Source organism: Lampetra fluviatilis, chromosome 67, assembly GCF_964198595.1.
Source record: "Lampetra fluviatilis chromosome 67, kcLamFluv1.1, whole genome shotgun sequence".
Classification (NCBI taxonomy): Eukaryota; Metazoa; Chordata; class Hyperoartia; order Petromyzontiformes; family Petromyzontidae; genus Lampetra; species Lampetra fluviatilis.
The window spans coordinates 304,521-318,917 of NC_136341.1; the positions used below are offsets into that span (position 1 = coordinate 304,521).

General features: G+C 56.6%; 1 protein-coding gene across 1 annotated transcript in view; it reads left to right on the top strand.

Moving 5' to 3' along the window:
- The first annotated feature begins 8,297 nt into the window (after window positions 1-8,297).
- KRI1 (KRI1 homolog) overlaps window positions 8,298-14,397 on the top strand; it is a 96,518-nt gene continuing 90,418 nt past the window's right edge. The window contains exons 1-5 of the mRNA XM_078882768.1: window positions 8,298-8,453; window positions 9,014-9,087; window positions 9,792-9,909; window positions 11,810-11,915; window positions 13,326-13,380. Coding sequence (XP_078738894.1) covers window positions 8,405-8,453; window positions 9,014-9,087; window positions 9,792-9,909; window positions 11,810-11,915; window positions 13,326-13,380 — 402 coding nt within the window. The 5' untranslated portion in view covers window positions 8,298-8,404. The remainder of the gene's footprint in view (window positions 8,454-9,013; window positions 9,088-9,791; window positions 9,910-11,809; window positions 11,916-13,325; window positions 13,381-14,397) is intronic.

Consider the following 14,397-nt stretch of genomic DNA (forward strand, 5'->3'; position numbering starts at 1 on the left):
AAGGGGGCCTGCTGTCAGAAGCAGCAGAAGGGGGCCCGGATCGCCTGGAGGATCGCATGGAGGACCGCATGGCCCGCGTGGAGAGGGCGCTCCAGGAGCTCTTGCAGAGGCTCCCTATGGGGGGCCCGCCGGCACCGGGACCCCCACCCCCACGCGTACTACGGGAGGAGAGGCCACGGGAACCGGAGGCCGACCAGCCGGCCGGGCAGGAGCCGCAACCAACCTCGTCACGCCAGCCGCCGCCGCTCCCGCCAAAACCCCCAGGGCTAAACACCCAACACGGAGAGCAGGTGGCCGGACGGCCGCGTCGGCTGGGGCCCGTTGACAAGTTTGTGGCTGAGGAAGAAGATTGGGAGGAGTTTGTCCGCCGATTCGAGGCTGCCTTCCACGCTCTCGAGTGGACAGACGAAGAGGCCCTACGAGCGCTGCCATCTGTTCTGGGCAAAGAAGCACTCTCCTCTTACACCTCCCTTCCCTCGCACAGCAAGTCCACGCTACAGGCGGCCTACGAGGCTTTGGGGGAGATCTATTGCCCGGCGGAAGGAGCATATAAACGGTTCCAGGATCGCCAGCGAGGGGCTAAAGAATCCCCTTTAGCCTACAGGGGGGCGCTGCTCGTGTTGGCGAGGAGAGCTTTCCCTCGCCTGGCTGAAGAAGCGCTCGAGGACCTCGTGGTCGAGCACCTCATCGCCTACGCTTGCCGCGCCGGCGTTGTAATGCCCGTAGTGACGCCGGAGGAACGCACCTCGCTGTGGGCTGCCCGGACCATCCAAGCCCACGAGCAGGTCATGGGCCGGGCGCCACCCGTGGGCCCGGTGGCTGGCGCGGCGGGGGGGAACAGCCGAGCCGTTGCCGCGGCGCTACTTGGTCCAGCGACACTAACCGCCGAACCTGCACCGTCACCACAGGCTGCCGGTGGGGCAGCTGGGGACGGACCGCCGACGTCTGAGACGGAGCCATCGCTGCGGGAGGTGTACGCGGCGATCCGGGGACTGGCGGAGCAGAGGGACCAGCCGCCGCGTCGCTGGCAGCCGCCTCTACAACATCGCGCCGAGCCCCCCCGACGCAACGCCCCGTGGGTCTGCCACCGTTGTGGTCGAGAGGGGCATGTGGCGAGGGGGTGCCGCACGGAGCCGGAGGCCGCCAACCTCACCTGGAACCTGCCGGGGCCGAACGCCGACAGGAGCCAGGCGAGTGACGCCTTCCCACCCGGCCTCTCGGTCGGGCCGGGTAATTACAATTCCGACGCCGCGAACTCACCGGGAGTCTCCTCGGGGTGGGCGCCGGTGGTGTCGTTTCCCGGTCCCCGCTGTTCTGGTCGGGGGAAGGGGATAGCGCCGGGGCCTGTGGTCGCATCGTGACCCGGAGTGGCGTCGCGAACGGACGTGACGTTGCGTCCGGAAGTGACGTCGCGGCCGGAAGTGGTGTCGCGGATCGCGCCGGGAATTGCGCCGGGGCCGTGGACCGCGCCGGGAATCGCGCCGGGGCCGTGGACCGCGTCGGGGATCGCGCCGAGGCCGGGGACCGCGCCGGGAGTCGCGCCGACGCCGGGAGGGACGTCGCGGATGGAGGTGACGTCGCGGGCGGAGGTGACGTCGCGGGCGGAAGTGACGTCGCGGCCGGCAGCGACGTCGATGCCGGGCGTGACGTCGCGGGCGGGCGGGGTTTCGCGGGCGGGCGTGACGTCGCGGGCGGGCGGGGTTTTGCGGGCGGGCGTGACGTCGCGGGCGGGCGGGGTTTCGCGGGCGAGCGTGACGTCGCGGGTGGGCGTGGTTTCGCGGGCGGGCGTGACGTCGCGGGCAGGCGGGGTTTCGCGGGCGGGCGTGACGTCGCGGGTGGGCGTGGTTTCGCGGGCGGGCGTGACGTCACCGGCGGGGGTGACGTCGCCGGCGGGCGTGACGTCACCAGTTACCTGCAACGCCGGCGAGTTGCCAGGGGCAACGGCCCGGGGGCGGAGGCAGCCCACACGATTGACATTGCGCCCTGGAGCAATTCCACGACCCGCCTCACCACCGCTTTGCGACAGAGCGAGACGGAACCAGGGGGACCACGCCCCCGTGACAAAGGAAAGGGAGGGGCTCACGGGAAGGCCCACCCCCCAATCCCCACCACCCACTACAATGGGGGGGGCCCTCCACACCACAAGGGGGGCCCATCCTACGTCACCTAGGGGGGGCAATTTGCACCACATAGAGAGCCCAGCCCGCAACCCAGGGGTAAGCCCACACTATGTAACAAGGGCGCGTTCACCCTGCTGTGACGCACTCCAAAGGGAGGAACCCCATCTTCAGTCCATCCACACCCATCCCCCATCATTTCACCATGCACCACAGGATAACGAGACGCCGCCTGGTCAGTGGCCGGACTCAGCCACACAATGGAGGAAGCTGGCAAGGCGGGTGGTAGCGGCCACGTCAGGAACCTCGGTCCTGGTCGGTGAAATCGCGGGAGTGTCGGCACGTATCTTGGTCGATACGGGGGCATCAGCCACGATCATCTCGAGCACCATGCATGAGATGCTGCCGGATAAAATCCGACCTTTAGTCCCCGTCAAGACAACGTTCATTGCAGCAAATGGAGGCAGCATGGGCTTCCTGGGCCAGGTTGAAGCCCCGATACAGATTGGGCAGCTTTCGGTAGCAGGACCCATCCTTGTCTCCGCAACGTTGCCCGTACCCTGCCTGTTGGGGACGGACTTTCTGAGGCGGATGCCAATGAAAATCGATCTGGCCAATGGGCGGGTGGAAGTCCAGGGAACGCATCTCCATTTCCTAAAGGCGGAGGGGGCCAGCCGGGGTGTACCCTACGTGCAGGCTCTGGTCAGTAAGTCTGTCTCCATTCCCCCGGCAGCCCAGATGCTGGTTCCGCTGCAATATCGGTCCCCCCTCGTGACAGCCCGACCAGACTCACCCATCCTGGTGTCTCCGGCGTCAGCGGCCATGGATCGTCATGCGCTGGTGGGGGCCGAAACTATTGTACAGAGGAACCAGCATCTGTTCATTCAGGTGCTGAACACCTCCGATAGAACAGCGACGGTGCAGGAGGGAACAGTTCTGGCCCACGTTAGTCCCTTGTCACTAGGAGCCCCAGGGACAGAGCCCGAGCTTGTAGGCAGCATCAGCCAGTCCGAGGACAGAGGGGCCAAATCGTGGATGGACCAGCTGGCGGGGCCTGAGCCGGGATTGCCGCCCGACCAGAAACAGCAGCTGCACTCGTTATTGCAGGAGTTCTCGGACGTGTTCAGCCGGGGACCGTTCGACCTAGGGCGCACAAATCTGTCACAGCACCACATCAACACGGGAGATGCCGCACCCCTGCGCCAAAACACATATAGAATGAGCCCAATGGAAAAAGGGCACATTCAACAAGCGGTGCAGGAGATGCTGCGGGCCGACATAATTTCTCCATCCTCGAGTCCCTGGGGGGCACCGGTGGTCCTAGTCAAGAAGTCAGATGGGTCACTGAGATTCTGTGTGGACTTCCGACGCCTCAATGCCGTCACGCTGGCCGACGCATATCCCCTACCACGTATCGACGACTCATTGGATGCACTGGCGGGAGCAAAATTTTTCAGTACGCTGGATTTGTTCTGGCAGGTCCCACTAGACGCGGACTCCCGGCCTAAAACAGCATTCCGGACACCACAGGGCCTGTTCGAGTTCAACTGCCTGCCTATGGGCCTCCAGACGGCGCCGGCAACGTTCCAACGCATAATGGAGTTGGCCTTGGCAGGCCTCCAATGGGAAACGTGCCTCATCTACCTGGACGACGTCATTGTTTTCAGCCGATCATTCGAGGAACACATTGACCGATTGCGTCAGGTGTTCCTGCGGTTCCGGAACGCGAACTTGAAGCTCAAGCCGTCGAAGTGCCACCTTATGCAGTCGTCGGTACGCTACTTGGGCCACGTCGTCAGTGAGTCGGGAGTGGCTACAGACCCAGAAAAGACGGCCTGCGTGAGGGCCTGGGCTGTTCCCACAACGGTTCCGGAGGTACGCCGGTTTGTGGGTTTCGTTTCTTACTACCGCCGGTTTGTGCCCAACTTCGCAACCATTGCCAAGCCCTTGCACGTGTTGACGGCGAAGAACCAGAGGTTTTATTGGGGCCCTCTGGAGGAAGAGGCATTCCAGCAGCTGCGCTCACGTCTGACAGATGCACCACCATTGGCCTTTCCGGATTTTGGCCTCCCCTTTATCCTGGACACGGACGCCAGCGATGTGGGCATCGGCAGTGTTTTGTCGCAAGTCCAGCAGGGTCGGGAGGTGGTTATCGCCTATGGTAGTCGCGTGCTTTCATCAGCGGAGCAGCGCTACTGCGTCAGACGTAGGGAACTCCTGGCAGTCGTTCACTTTGTGCAGCAATTCCGACCCTACCTGTATGGTCGCAAATTTACGGTCCGCACTGACCACGCGGCCTTGCAGTATTCGCTCCGCATCGACCAGCCTTCGGGCCAGCTGGCCAGATGGATAGAGCGCCTGCAGGAGTACAGGTACCAAGTAGTGCATCGCAAAGGAACCAGACATGCCAACGCAGACGCATTGTCCCGACTGGTGCCCCAGGGCCCTTGTGCATGCACCACAGGCGGGGCACGCTGCAAGAAGGCGAGGCCGGAGGGGACGGTCATCGCTCCCGTACGCACGGCGGAGGGCGCACAGGGTGAGGTCCAGCTGACCGACCACGACCTGGGGCTGACCTTGGACGATTGGAGACGGCTACAGCTGGAGGAAGCCCCACTGCGAACACTATGCGCCTCAGCAGAGGCAGGGGGGGAGGAGTACATCGTATGGGAGGATCTCCTCATGCGATGGGACCCGACAGGGCGCCGCGATGCCTGGTAGTTCCGGAGTCGCTGCGTCAACAATTGGTTATGGACGTACACGGCCGCCAGCTGCTGCACCTGGCAGGGCGGAAGACACTGCACACATTACAGGGTCGGTACTTTTGGCCAGGTATGACCGCTGACGTGCATCGATGGGTCGCTACCTGCGTCGAATGTGCGCGGCGAAAGCCGCCACCCCGGGTAAGCCGGGCGCCCCTACAGCCCATCACGGTGACCAGGGTCAACGAATTGGTTGCGTTGGACATCTTGGGACCGCTGCCGGTCACGCCACGGGGAAATAAATACCTGTTGGTCGGAGTCGAGTACTGCACGAGGTGGCCGATGGCGTGGGCCCTCCCGGACCAAACGGCACAGACCATCGCCGATGCCTTCGTGGGAGGCTATGTCCTTGATAAGGGGGCACCGGAGCGGTTGCTCACGAATCAGGGCAGGAATTTCTCCTCACAGCTATTGAAGGACGTCTGCTCTATCCTGGGCACTAAAAAGGTCCGAACATCTCCATATCATCCCCAGACCGATGGGATGGTAGAGCGGCTTAACCGCACCATAGCGGCCATGCTGTCCCAAGTGGTGGACGAAAACCATTCCGACTGGGACCTCCACATTCCATCGGTCTTAGCGGCGTACAGGGTGGCCCCACACGCGGCGACGGGGTTCTTGCCGTTTTTCCTGATGTACGGACGGGATCCCGTTCCGCCTATTGAGGTGCAGCTGACGGACATTCCTGCAAGAGCCGACGCATGGCCGAAGGCACTAAAGACCTCCCTCATTTATTTGAGAGAGGCCCGCCAAGCAGCCGAGGCCGCATCGGCCGCGAGCCAAGAGAGTAATGTACGGATACGGGAGAGGACAGTGACAGCCAAGCCCTTTAAAGTCGGGGACCAGGCATGGCTACACTGTCCTCAGGTGCCGGTTGGCCTCTCACCAAAGCTGCACCGACCCTGGAAAGGGCCGGTCGAGGTCATTAAAGCACTCCGACCGCAGTGCGTCCAGGTCCAACTGGGTAAGCGACGATGGTTTGTACACCCCACCCGCCTTAAGCCATACATCTTTCCACCGTCATCTTCACCAACATCACCACCAACATCACTGCCAACATCATCATCATCATCCCTACCCAGGCCAAGGTCGCCGACCACCACGCGCCGACCGGCAGGGGGTTCGGTGCCCTGTGTTCCCTTGTCACCTACAGCACCCCATGTGAGGCCTGACGGAGCGGCGGCACGAGCGGGGGCCGGAGAGACAGCGGCCCCAGGCAAGGCGACACCGGCACCACCGAACCAGGGACCGCGACGAGAGGGCCTTCGAAGGAGGGGGCCGCCACGGTCATCTGCTGCCTGTGGATGTCCGGGCTGTTACGGGATGCTGGCTGGAGACCTGGGCAGGCCGCGCAATTGATTTGTTGTGTTATATTGCATTGTATGGTTGTGGGGGGGGGGTAAGGGCTGTCGTCACTGTCAGTGGTGGGAGGCATGGGGAGACTTAAATGGTCCATGGGGGAGGCAGAACCGAGGACGGTTATTTTTTCTCCGGGGGGGGGGGTGATGTAGGGGTGTCAGGGGAAGGATTCCCACCAATAGATGGGTTAGGGGGAGGGGTGATCGAGGTGATATAAGGAGAGAACGGGCGGGAAGAGGGGGCCTTTGGCGGGAACAGGATTGGGACGGCTGGCGACAGGTGTGAATGGAAGGAAAGGAATAAAGGACGAGACCCCTGCAATCTCGTGTCGGCTCCTCTCTACAAAGGCTACCGGCACGCGGCACACGAGGGGTGGGTGGCCAGCACCACGCCCGGCCGCCTTTGTCTCCCCAGTGGCGATGTTTACTACACTCCGCACCAGCTACTCATTTGAGGCTGAGCCGACCTAGGGGAGGCCCAGGACCGGTTCAGATTTCCTCGGGCTCACGGCCAGCTATTCAATAGAAATCGATTAATCAGCGACTCCAAATGAATCGATTAATCGACGATTCAGTATGAAGCGATGAATCGGCGCACAACATGTAGCGATAATCGGCGATCCAATAGGAATCTATTAATCAGCGAATCGATAGGAATCGAATCTTCTACTCTCGCAGTCTAGAGAATCGAGTCGCGCTGTTCGTACGCGGCGATCGATATCCGCCCGCGCGCTGTCGGGGATCGATTTGCGCGCTCGCAATGTGGGGAATCTATTACCATCGATTAGTGGGGTAGCGTTTGGTTGCACGATTACCGAATCGAATCGAGACGCGCGATTGCATCGACGCACTAGATTTTGTGATTTTGGAATCGATACTCTTCCAGCAATGAGTTTAGCGCAGTGAAGAAGGGGCATGGCCCGAAACGTCGCCTCGTGGCATCCGCCTCGTGCATGGGCACTGAGCGCGGGGCGCGTGGAGGAGTTCTTTTCTGTGCAGCTGCAGAAGGTTGGACAAAGCGACCCTCGGGGAATCGAAAACCTGAGCAGATTATAGCACTTTGGAATCGACGAATCGATGCGTGGGTCATTTGCATAAACTACGGAAGTTCCGGGGAGCGCGCTTGGTTCGCTCCACGTGTGGGGAGAGAGCGGGGAGAGCGCGGGAGAGAGCGGGGAGAGAGCGGGAGAGAGCGGGGAGAGAGCGGGAGAGAGCGGGGAGAGAGCGGGAGAGAGCGAAGAGAGAGCGGGGCGAGAGAGTGAGGGGAGAGTGAAGAGTGTGAGGGGAGAGCGGGGGGAGATAGGAGAGAGAGTGAGGGGAGTGGGTGAAGAGAGCGTGAGGGGGGAGCGTGGGTAGAGAGTGAGTGAAGAGAGAGCGTGAGGAGAGATAGGGGAGAGCGTGAGGGGAGAGCGAGGGGAGTGAGTGTGAGAGGAGGTAGAGTGAGGGGAGTGTGTGAGGGTAGAGAGTGAGGGGAGTGTGTGAGGGTAGAGAGTGAGGGGAGTGTGAGGGGAGTGTGTGAGGGTGAAGAGTGAGGGGAGTGTGTGAGGGTAGAGAGTGAGGGGAGTGTGTGAGGGTAGAGAGTGAGGGGAGTGTGAGGGGAGTGTGTGAGGGTAGAGAGTGAGGGGAGTGTGTGAGGGTAGAGAGTGAGGGGAGTGTGAGGGGAGTGTGTGAGGGTAGAGAGTGAGGGGAGTGTGAGGGGAGTGTGTGAGGGTAGAGAGTGAGGGGAGTGTGTGAGGGTAGAGAGTGAGGGGAGTGTGTGAGGGTAGAGAGTGAGGGGAGTGTGAGGGGAGTGTGTGAGGGTAGAGAGTGAGGGGAGTGTGTGAGGGTAGAGAGTGAGGGGAGTGTGAGGGGAGTGTGTGAGAGTAGAGAGTGAGGGGAGTGTGTGAGGGTAGAGAGTGAGGGGAGTGTGTGAGGGTAGAGAGTGAGGGGAGTGTGTGAGGGTAGAGAGTGAGGGGAGTGTGAGGGGAGTGTGTGAGGGTAGAGAGTGAGGGGAGTGTGTGAGGGTAGAGAGTGAGGGGAGTGTGTGAGGGTAGAGAGTGAGGGGAGTGTGTGAGGGTAGAGAGTGAGGGGAGTGTGTGAGGGTAGAGAGTGAGGGGAGTGTGTGAGGGTAGAGAGTGAGGGGAGTGTGAGGAGGGAGCCGTCCGAGGGGTTTCGGCCTCGTGGCGGAATGCGCCGCGCGGTGCCCGGGACGCGGCGCGGGGCGCGAGGGGAGCCGTGTAAGTCACTCGCAGTCCCAACACTCCTAGTGAAACACTCCTAGTGAAACACTCCTAGTGAAACACTCCCAGCCCAACACTCCTAGTGAAACACTCCTAGTGAAACACTCCTAGTGCAGCACTCCCAGTGAAACACTTCCAGCCCAACACTCCTAGTGAAACACTCCTAGTGAAACACTCCTAGTGAAACACTCCTTGTGAAACACTCCCAGCCCAACACTCCTAGTGAAACACTCCCAGCCCAACACTCCTAGTGAAACACTCCCAGCCCAACACTCCTAGTGAAACACTCCTAGTGAAACACTCCTAGTGAAACACTCCCAGCCCAACACTCCTAGTGAAACACTCCTAGTGAAACACTCCTAGTGAAACACTCCCAGCCCAACACTCCTAGTCCAACACTCCTAGTGCAACACTCCCAGCCCAACACTCCTAGTGCAGCACTGAGCCCTGTGGGAGCTTCAGAGTCTAACACTGAGCCCTGTGGGAGCCTTAGTCTTGCTCTGTGAGCCTCTGTGATGAAGAGATGCTCGCTAACCCAGGACACTGTCTTGCTGCAGTGAGTTCCCGCCATGGGAATGTGGACAGCTCAGAAGAGGACGACTCGAGCTGCGAGAGTGAGGAGGAAAATGTGGTAAGAGCTTTGTTGGGATTTCTGTTGGAGTAGACCTGTAGCATGGCCAATCCCACTGCTTGAATGCATCAGGGTGGGTGAGTGGGTGAATGGGTGGGTGGGTGAGCAAGTGAGTGGGCGGATGAGTGGTTGAGTGAGTGATTGGATAAGTGTGTGGGTGAATGGGTGAGTGGGTGTAGGCATTGGTGAGTGGGTGGATGAGTGGGTGAGTAAGCTACTGAGTGGGTGAGTGAGTGATTGGGTAAGTGTGTGGGTGAATGGGTAAGTGGGTGGAGGCATTGGTGAGTGGGTGGGTGAGTCATTGGGATAGTGAGCTGGGTGAGTGGGTGATTTAGTGAGTCGGTTGGTGTGTGAGTGGTCGATTGAGGTAAGTGAGTGAGTGGTTGCGATAGTGAGTGGGTGAGTCGGTAAGTGAGTGGTTGATTTCGTGAGTGGGTGAGCGAGAGGGTGGGTGAGCGATTAGGTAGGTGAGCGAGTGAGTCATTGGGTGGGTGAGTTAGTGGGTGGGTGAGCGGGTAGGTGAGCGGATGAGTCAGTGAGTAAGTCGTTGATTGAGTGAGAGGGTGGGTGAGCGAGTGGGTGGACGTGTGGTTGAGTGCGAGTGGGTGAGCGAGCTTGTGAATGGCTGGGTGATCGAGTGGATGAGTGGGTGGACGTGTGGTTGAGTGCGAGTGGGTGGCTGAGTGAGTCTCCCTCTGCCCTAGGTTTTCTCACCCAAGTTGGAGCGGCAGTTTTACCGAACGCTGTCGCTGCTGAAGAAGCGAGACCCCCGAGTCTACGAGCAGAGCGAGCGCTTCTACGATGATGAGGCGGAGGATGAGGGTGAGTAGAGTCTGCGTGCACGTGCGTGTGCACCCAAACTAAAACTCGACCACCGTTGAAACTATTTAGTGTTTTTACACGCTTTTAGTTAACTCACTCTGTTGTTGTCGTATCCTCAAATATTGTAACTCAATTTTAATCCACTTCCCAATGTGCTATCGACTGCAAACTTCGTATAATTATGTCTTACTGATGACAATACTATATTCTATCATAAAAACTATATTTTTAAACAATCTTTTTACACACTTTCTATTAACTCACTCTGTTGTTGTCGTATCCTCAAATATTGTAACAAATTTTTTACCCACTTCTCAATGTGCTATCGACTGCAAACTTGGTATATTTATGTCATACTGATGACAATACTATATTCTATCATTCAAAATAAATATAATATTTTTAAACATTATAGTTTTATATGTTATGTTTCGGCTTGGGTCTAATTGTCCACGGTAAACTGACGTTGGCTGTAATTGGCCACGGCCCCTTACGTGATGGCAAGCTTGGGGGCCACTTCCTGGAGTCGTGGAGTTCTGCCATTACTCATTCGGTACATTTCATTAAAGCGAGTTTAACAACAAGTATTTTTAAATATTACTTATTACCAGGCAAGTCCCCACTGAGCTGCATAGCTCTTTCTCAGAAGCGACGTGGCCATCACAAATGACAGCAGCCCAACGAATTGGCGGCGTATTATGATCATCATCGCGTGGAAATTTATATCAGCAGCCAAATATTCTTGAACGCGTGGCGACGTTGATTTTAAATGTGGAGGGGAAAACCAGAGGACCCGGAAGACAATTCACACGACCACTGGGCGGGAGAGAGAGAGAGAGACTCCACACCGCAAACTCCAAATATGCAACAGGTGTCAGGGTTGGGATTGAACCCACGACCTCCTGCGTACCAGGCGAGGTAGTGAACATCTCCTAGCCACCGTGATGATGATGTTTGGAGTGGCGGCGCAGCGGTTCAGGTGCCGGGCAATGAACCTGGTAGACACCTGAGTTCAATTCCCACTCACGGCCACCACCAAAACGAGCACTTGCCCCCAACAGTGTTGGAGGCTACACGCTTGACCTTTGTCTTTGTGTGAGCATTACCATTAGGACTTCGATCCGTTGTCGATGTTCTGGGTTAGGCCATGTGACAATGACCTGGCCACATTTGTGTCGCAAGACCTCCACCACCGCACACAGCCATACAAATTGTATTGCCATGCAGCGCACTCGGCGTTTAAACGGCTCGGTGAAGGTGAAAGTTCAACTCACCCGGTGAGAAGGAGAGGAACTCCCAGATGTATTAGTGCACAAATCCTCACCCATTCAACCATCCACTCACCCAATCACTCAACCACTCACACACGCAAAAATCACTCGCCCACTCGACCATCCACTCACCTTTTTAACACGTAGGCTTTGACGACCAATATTAGGCATAATATAGGTTTTTGGGTCAGATCGCGTTATTTATAAATGTGTCGTAACCCTCCACCACCCGACACGGCCAAACAGTAAAAAATGTCACGTTTTCAAAGGACAAATTAATTCACTTCTTTAGCCCACCGGTGTGCTGAAGAGAGAATCAACAGCATTTTAAAATTTGAGTAGTACGACGTTTCGCTGATAATTACAATCAGCTTCATCGGGTAAGAACACACAATCACTCACCCACTAGTACAACCACTCGCCCTCTCACTCAACTACTCGCCCACTCAAATACTCACCCACTCACACACCCACTCAACCATTCACTCATCCACTCACCCATTTAACTACCCACGCACACAATCATCCATTCACTCACCCACTCGCACAGTCACCCACTCAACCGCTCACTGTTGTGTGTGTGTGTGTGCGTATCTGTGTGTGCGTGTCTGTGTGTGTGTGCGTTGCAGACAATGACACGAAGGCCGATACCGCAGAGAGGAATTCCAGGCGTGCAGAGCGAACTCCCCTGTACATCCATGACTACGAGAGGAAAATCATCCTGGAGCAACAAGGGTGAGTCGTTTATTTAACCCGGCGAGAGCCTCCCACCAAGATTCACTGCCTCTAGCGACTGACTCCTTTATTTAGCCAGGAGATACCCCACTAAGATTCACTCTCTCTAGCGACTGACATCCTTTATTTATGCAGGAGATACCCCACTAAGATTCACTCTCTCTAGCGACTGATTCCTTTATTTAGCCAGGAGATACCCCACTAAGATTCACTCTCTCTAGCGACTGACTCCTTTATTTAGCCAGGAGATACCCCACTAAGATTCACTCTCTCTAGCGACTGATTCCTTTATTTAGCCAGGAGATACCCCACTAAGATTCACTCTCTCTAGCGACTGATTCCTTTATTTAGCCAGGAGATACCCCACCAAGATTCACTCTCTCTAGCGACTGTCTCCTTTATTTAGCCAGGAGATACCCCACTAAGATTCACTCTCTCTAGCAACTGACTCCTTTATTTAGCCAGGAGATACCCCACTAAGATTCACTCTCTCTAGCGACTGACTCCTTTATTTAGCCAGGAGATACCCCACTAAGATTCACTCTCTCTAGCGACTGACTCCTTTATTTAGCCAGGAGATACCCCACCGAGATTCACTCTCTCTAGCGACTGACTCCTTTATTTAGCCAGGAGATACCCCTCTAAGATTCACTCTCTCTAGCGACTGATTCCTTTATTTAGCCAGGAGATACCCCACTAAGATTCACTCTCTCTAGCGACTGACTCCTTTATTTAGCCAGGAGATGGCCCACCAAGATTCACTCTCTCTAGCGACTGACTCCTTTATTTAGCCAGGAGATACCCCACTAAGATTCACTCTCTCTAGCGACTGTCTCCTTTAGCCAGGAGATACCCCACTGAGATTCACTCTCTCTAGCGACTGATTCCTTTATTTAGCCAGGAGATACCCCACTAAGATTCACTCTCTCTAGCGACTCACTCCTTTATTTAGCCAGGAGATACCCCACTAAGATTCACTTTCTCTAGTGACTGAATCCTTTATTTAGCCAGGAGATACCTCACTAAGATTCACTCTCTCTAGCGACTGTCTCCTTTATTTAGCCAGTAGATACCCCACTAAGATTCACTCTCTCTAGCGACTATCTCCTTTATTTAGCCAGGAGATACCCAACTAAGATTCACTTTCTCTAGTGACTGACTCCTTTATTTAGCCAGGAGATACCCCACTAAGATTCACTCTCTCTAGTGACTGACTCCTTTATTTAGCCAGGAGATACCTCACTAAGATTCACTCTCTCTAGCGACTGTCTCCTTTATTTAGCCAGGAGATACCCCACTAAGATTCACTTTCTCTAGCGACTGACTCCTTTATTTAGCCAGGAGATACCCCACTGAGATTCACTGTTTATCTTGTTGGCGATGTTTATTGAACGGGGTTTGTCGTCTCAGGAAATACAAAGATGAAGAAGATGAGGATGACGATGCTGATGAAGTCATGAAGCAGGTAACGGGGTGAATCACGATGGCCGTGTCGTTGTGTTCACAATGGCCGTGTCACTGTGTTCATGATGGCCGTGTCACTGTGTTCACGATGGCCGTGTCACTGTGTTCATGATGGCCGTGTCACTGTGTTCACGATGGCCGTGTCATTGTGTTCATGATGGCCGTGTCACTGTGTTCATGATGGCCGTGTCACTGTGTTCATCATGGCCGTGTCATTGTGTTCACGATGGTCGTGTCATTGTGTTCACGATGGTCGTGTCACTGTGTTCATCATGGCCGTGTCACTGTGTTCACGATGGCCGTGTCATTGTGTTCACGATGGCCGTGTCACTGTGTTCACGATGGCCGTGTCACTGTGTTCATGATGGCCGTGTCACTGTGTTCATGATGGCCGTGTCACTGTGTTCACGATGGCCGTGTCATTGTGTTCACGATGGCCGTGTCACTGTGTTCATCATGGCCGTGTCACTGTGTTCACGATAGCCGTGTCATTGTGTTCACGATGGCCGTGTCACTGTGTTCACGATGGCCGTGTCACTGTGTTCATGATGGCCGTGTCACTGTGTTCATGATGGCCGTGTCACTGTGTTCACGATGGCCGTGTCACTGTGTTCACGATGGCCGTGTCACTGTTCACGATGGCCGTGTCACTGTGTTCACGATGGCCATGTCACTGTGTTCATGATGGCCGTGTCATTGTGTTCACGATGGCCGTGTCACTGTGTTCATGATGGCCGTGTCACTGTGTTCACGATGGCCGTGTCACTGTGTTCACGATGGCCGTGTCACTGTGTTCACGATGGCCGTGTCACTGTGTTCACGATGGCCGTGTCACTGTGTTCACGATGGCCGTGTCACTGTGTTCATGATGGCCGTGTCACTGTGTTCATGATAGCCGTGTCACTGTGTTCACGATGGTCGTGTCACTGTGTTCACGATGGCCGTGTCACTGTGTTCATCATGGCCGTGTCACTGTGTTCACGATGGCCGTGTCATTGTGTTCACGATGGCCGTGTCA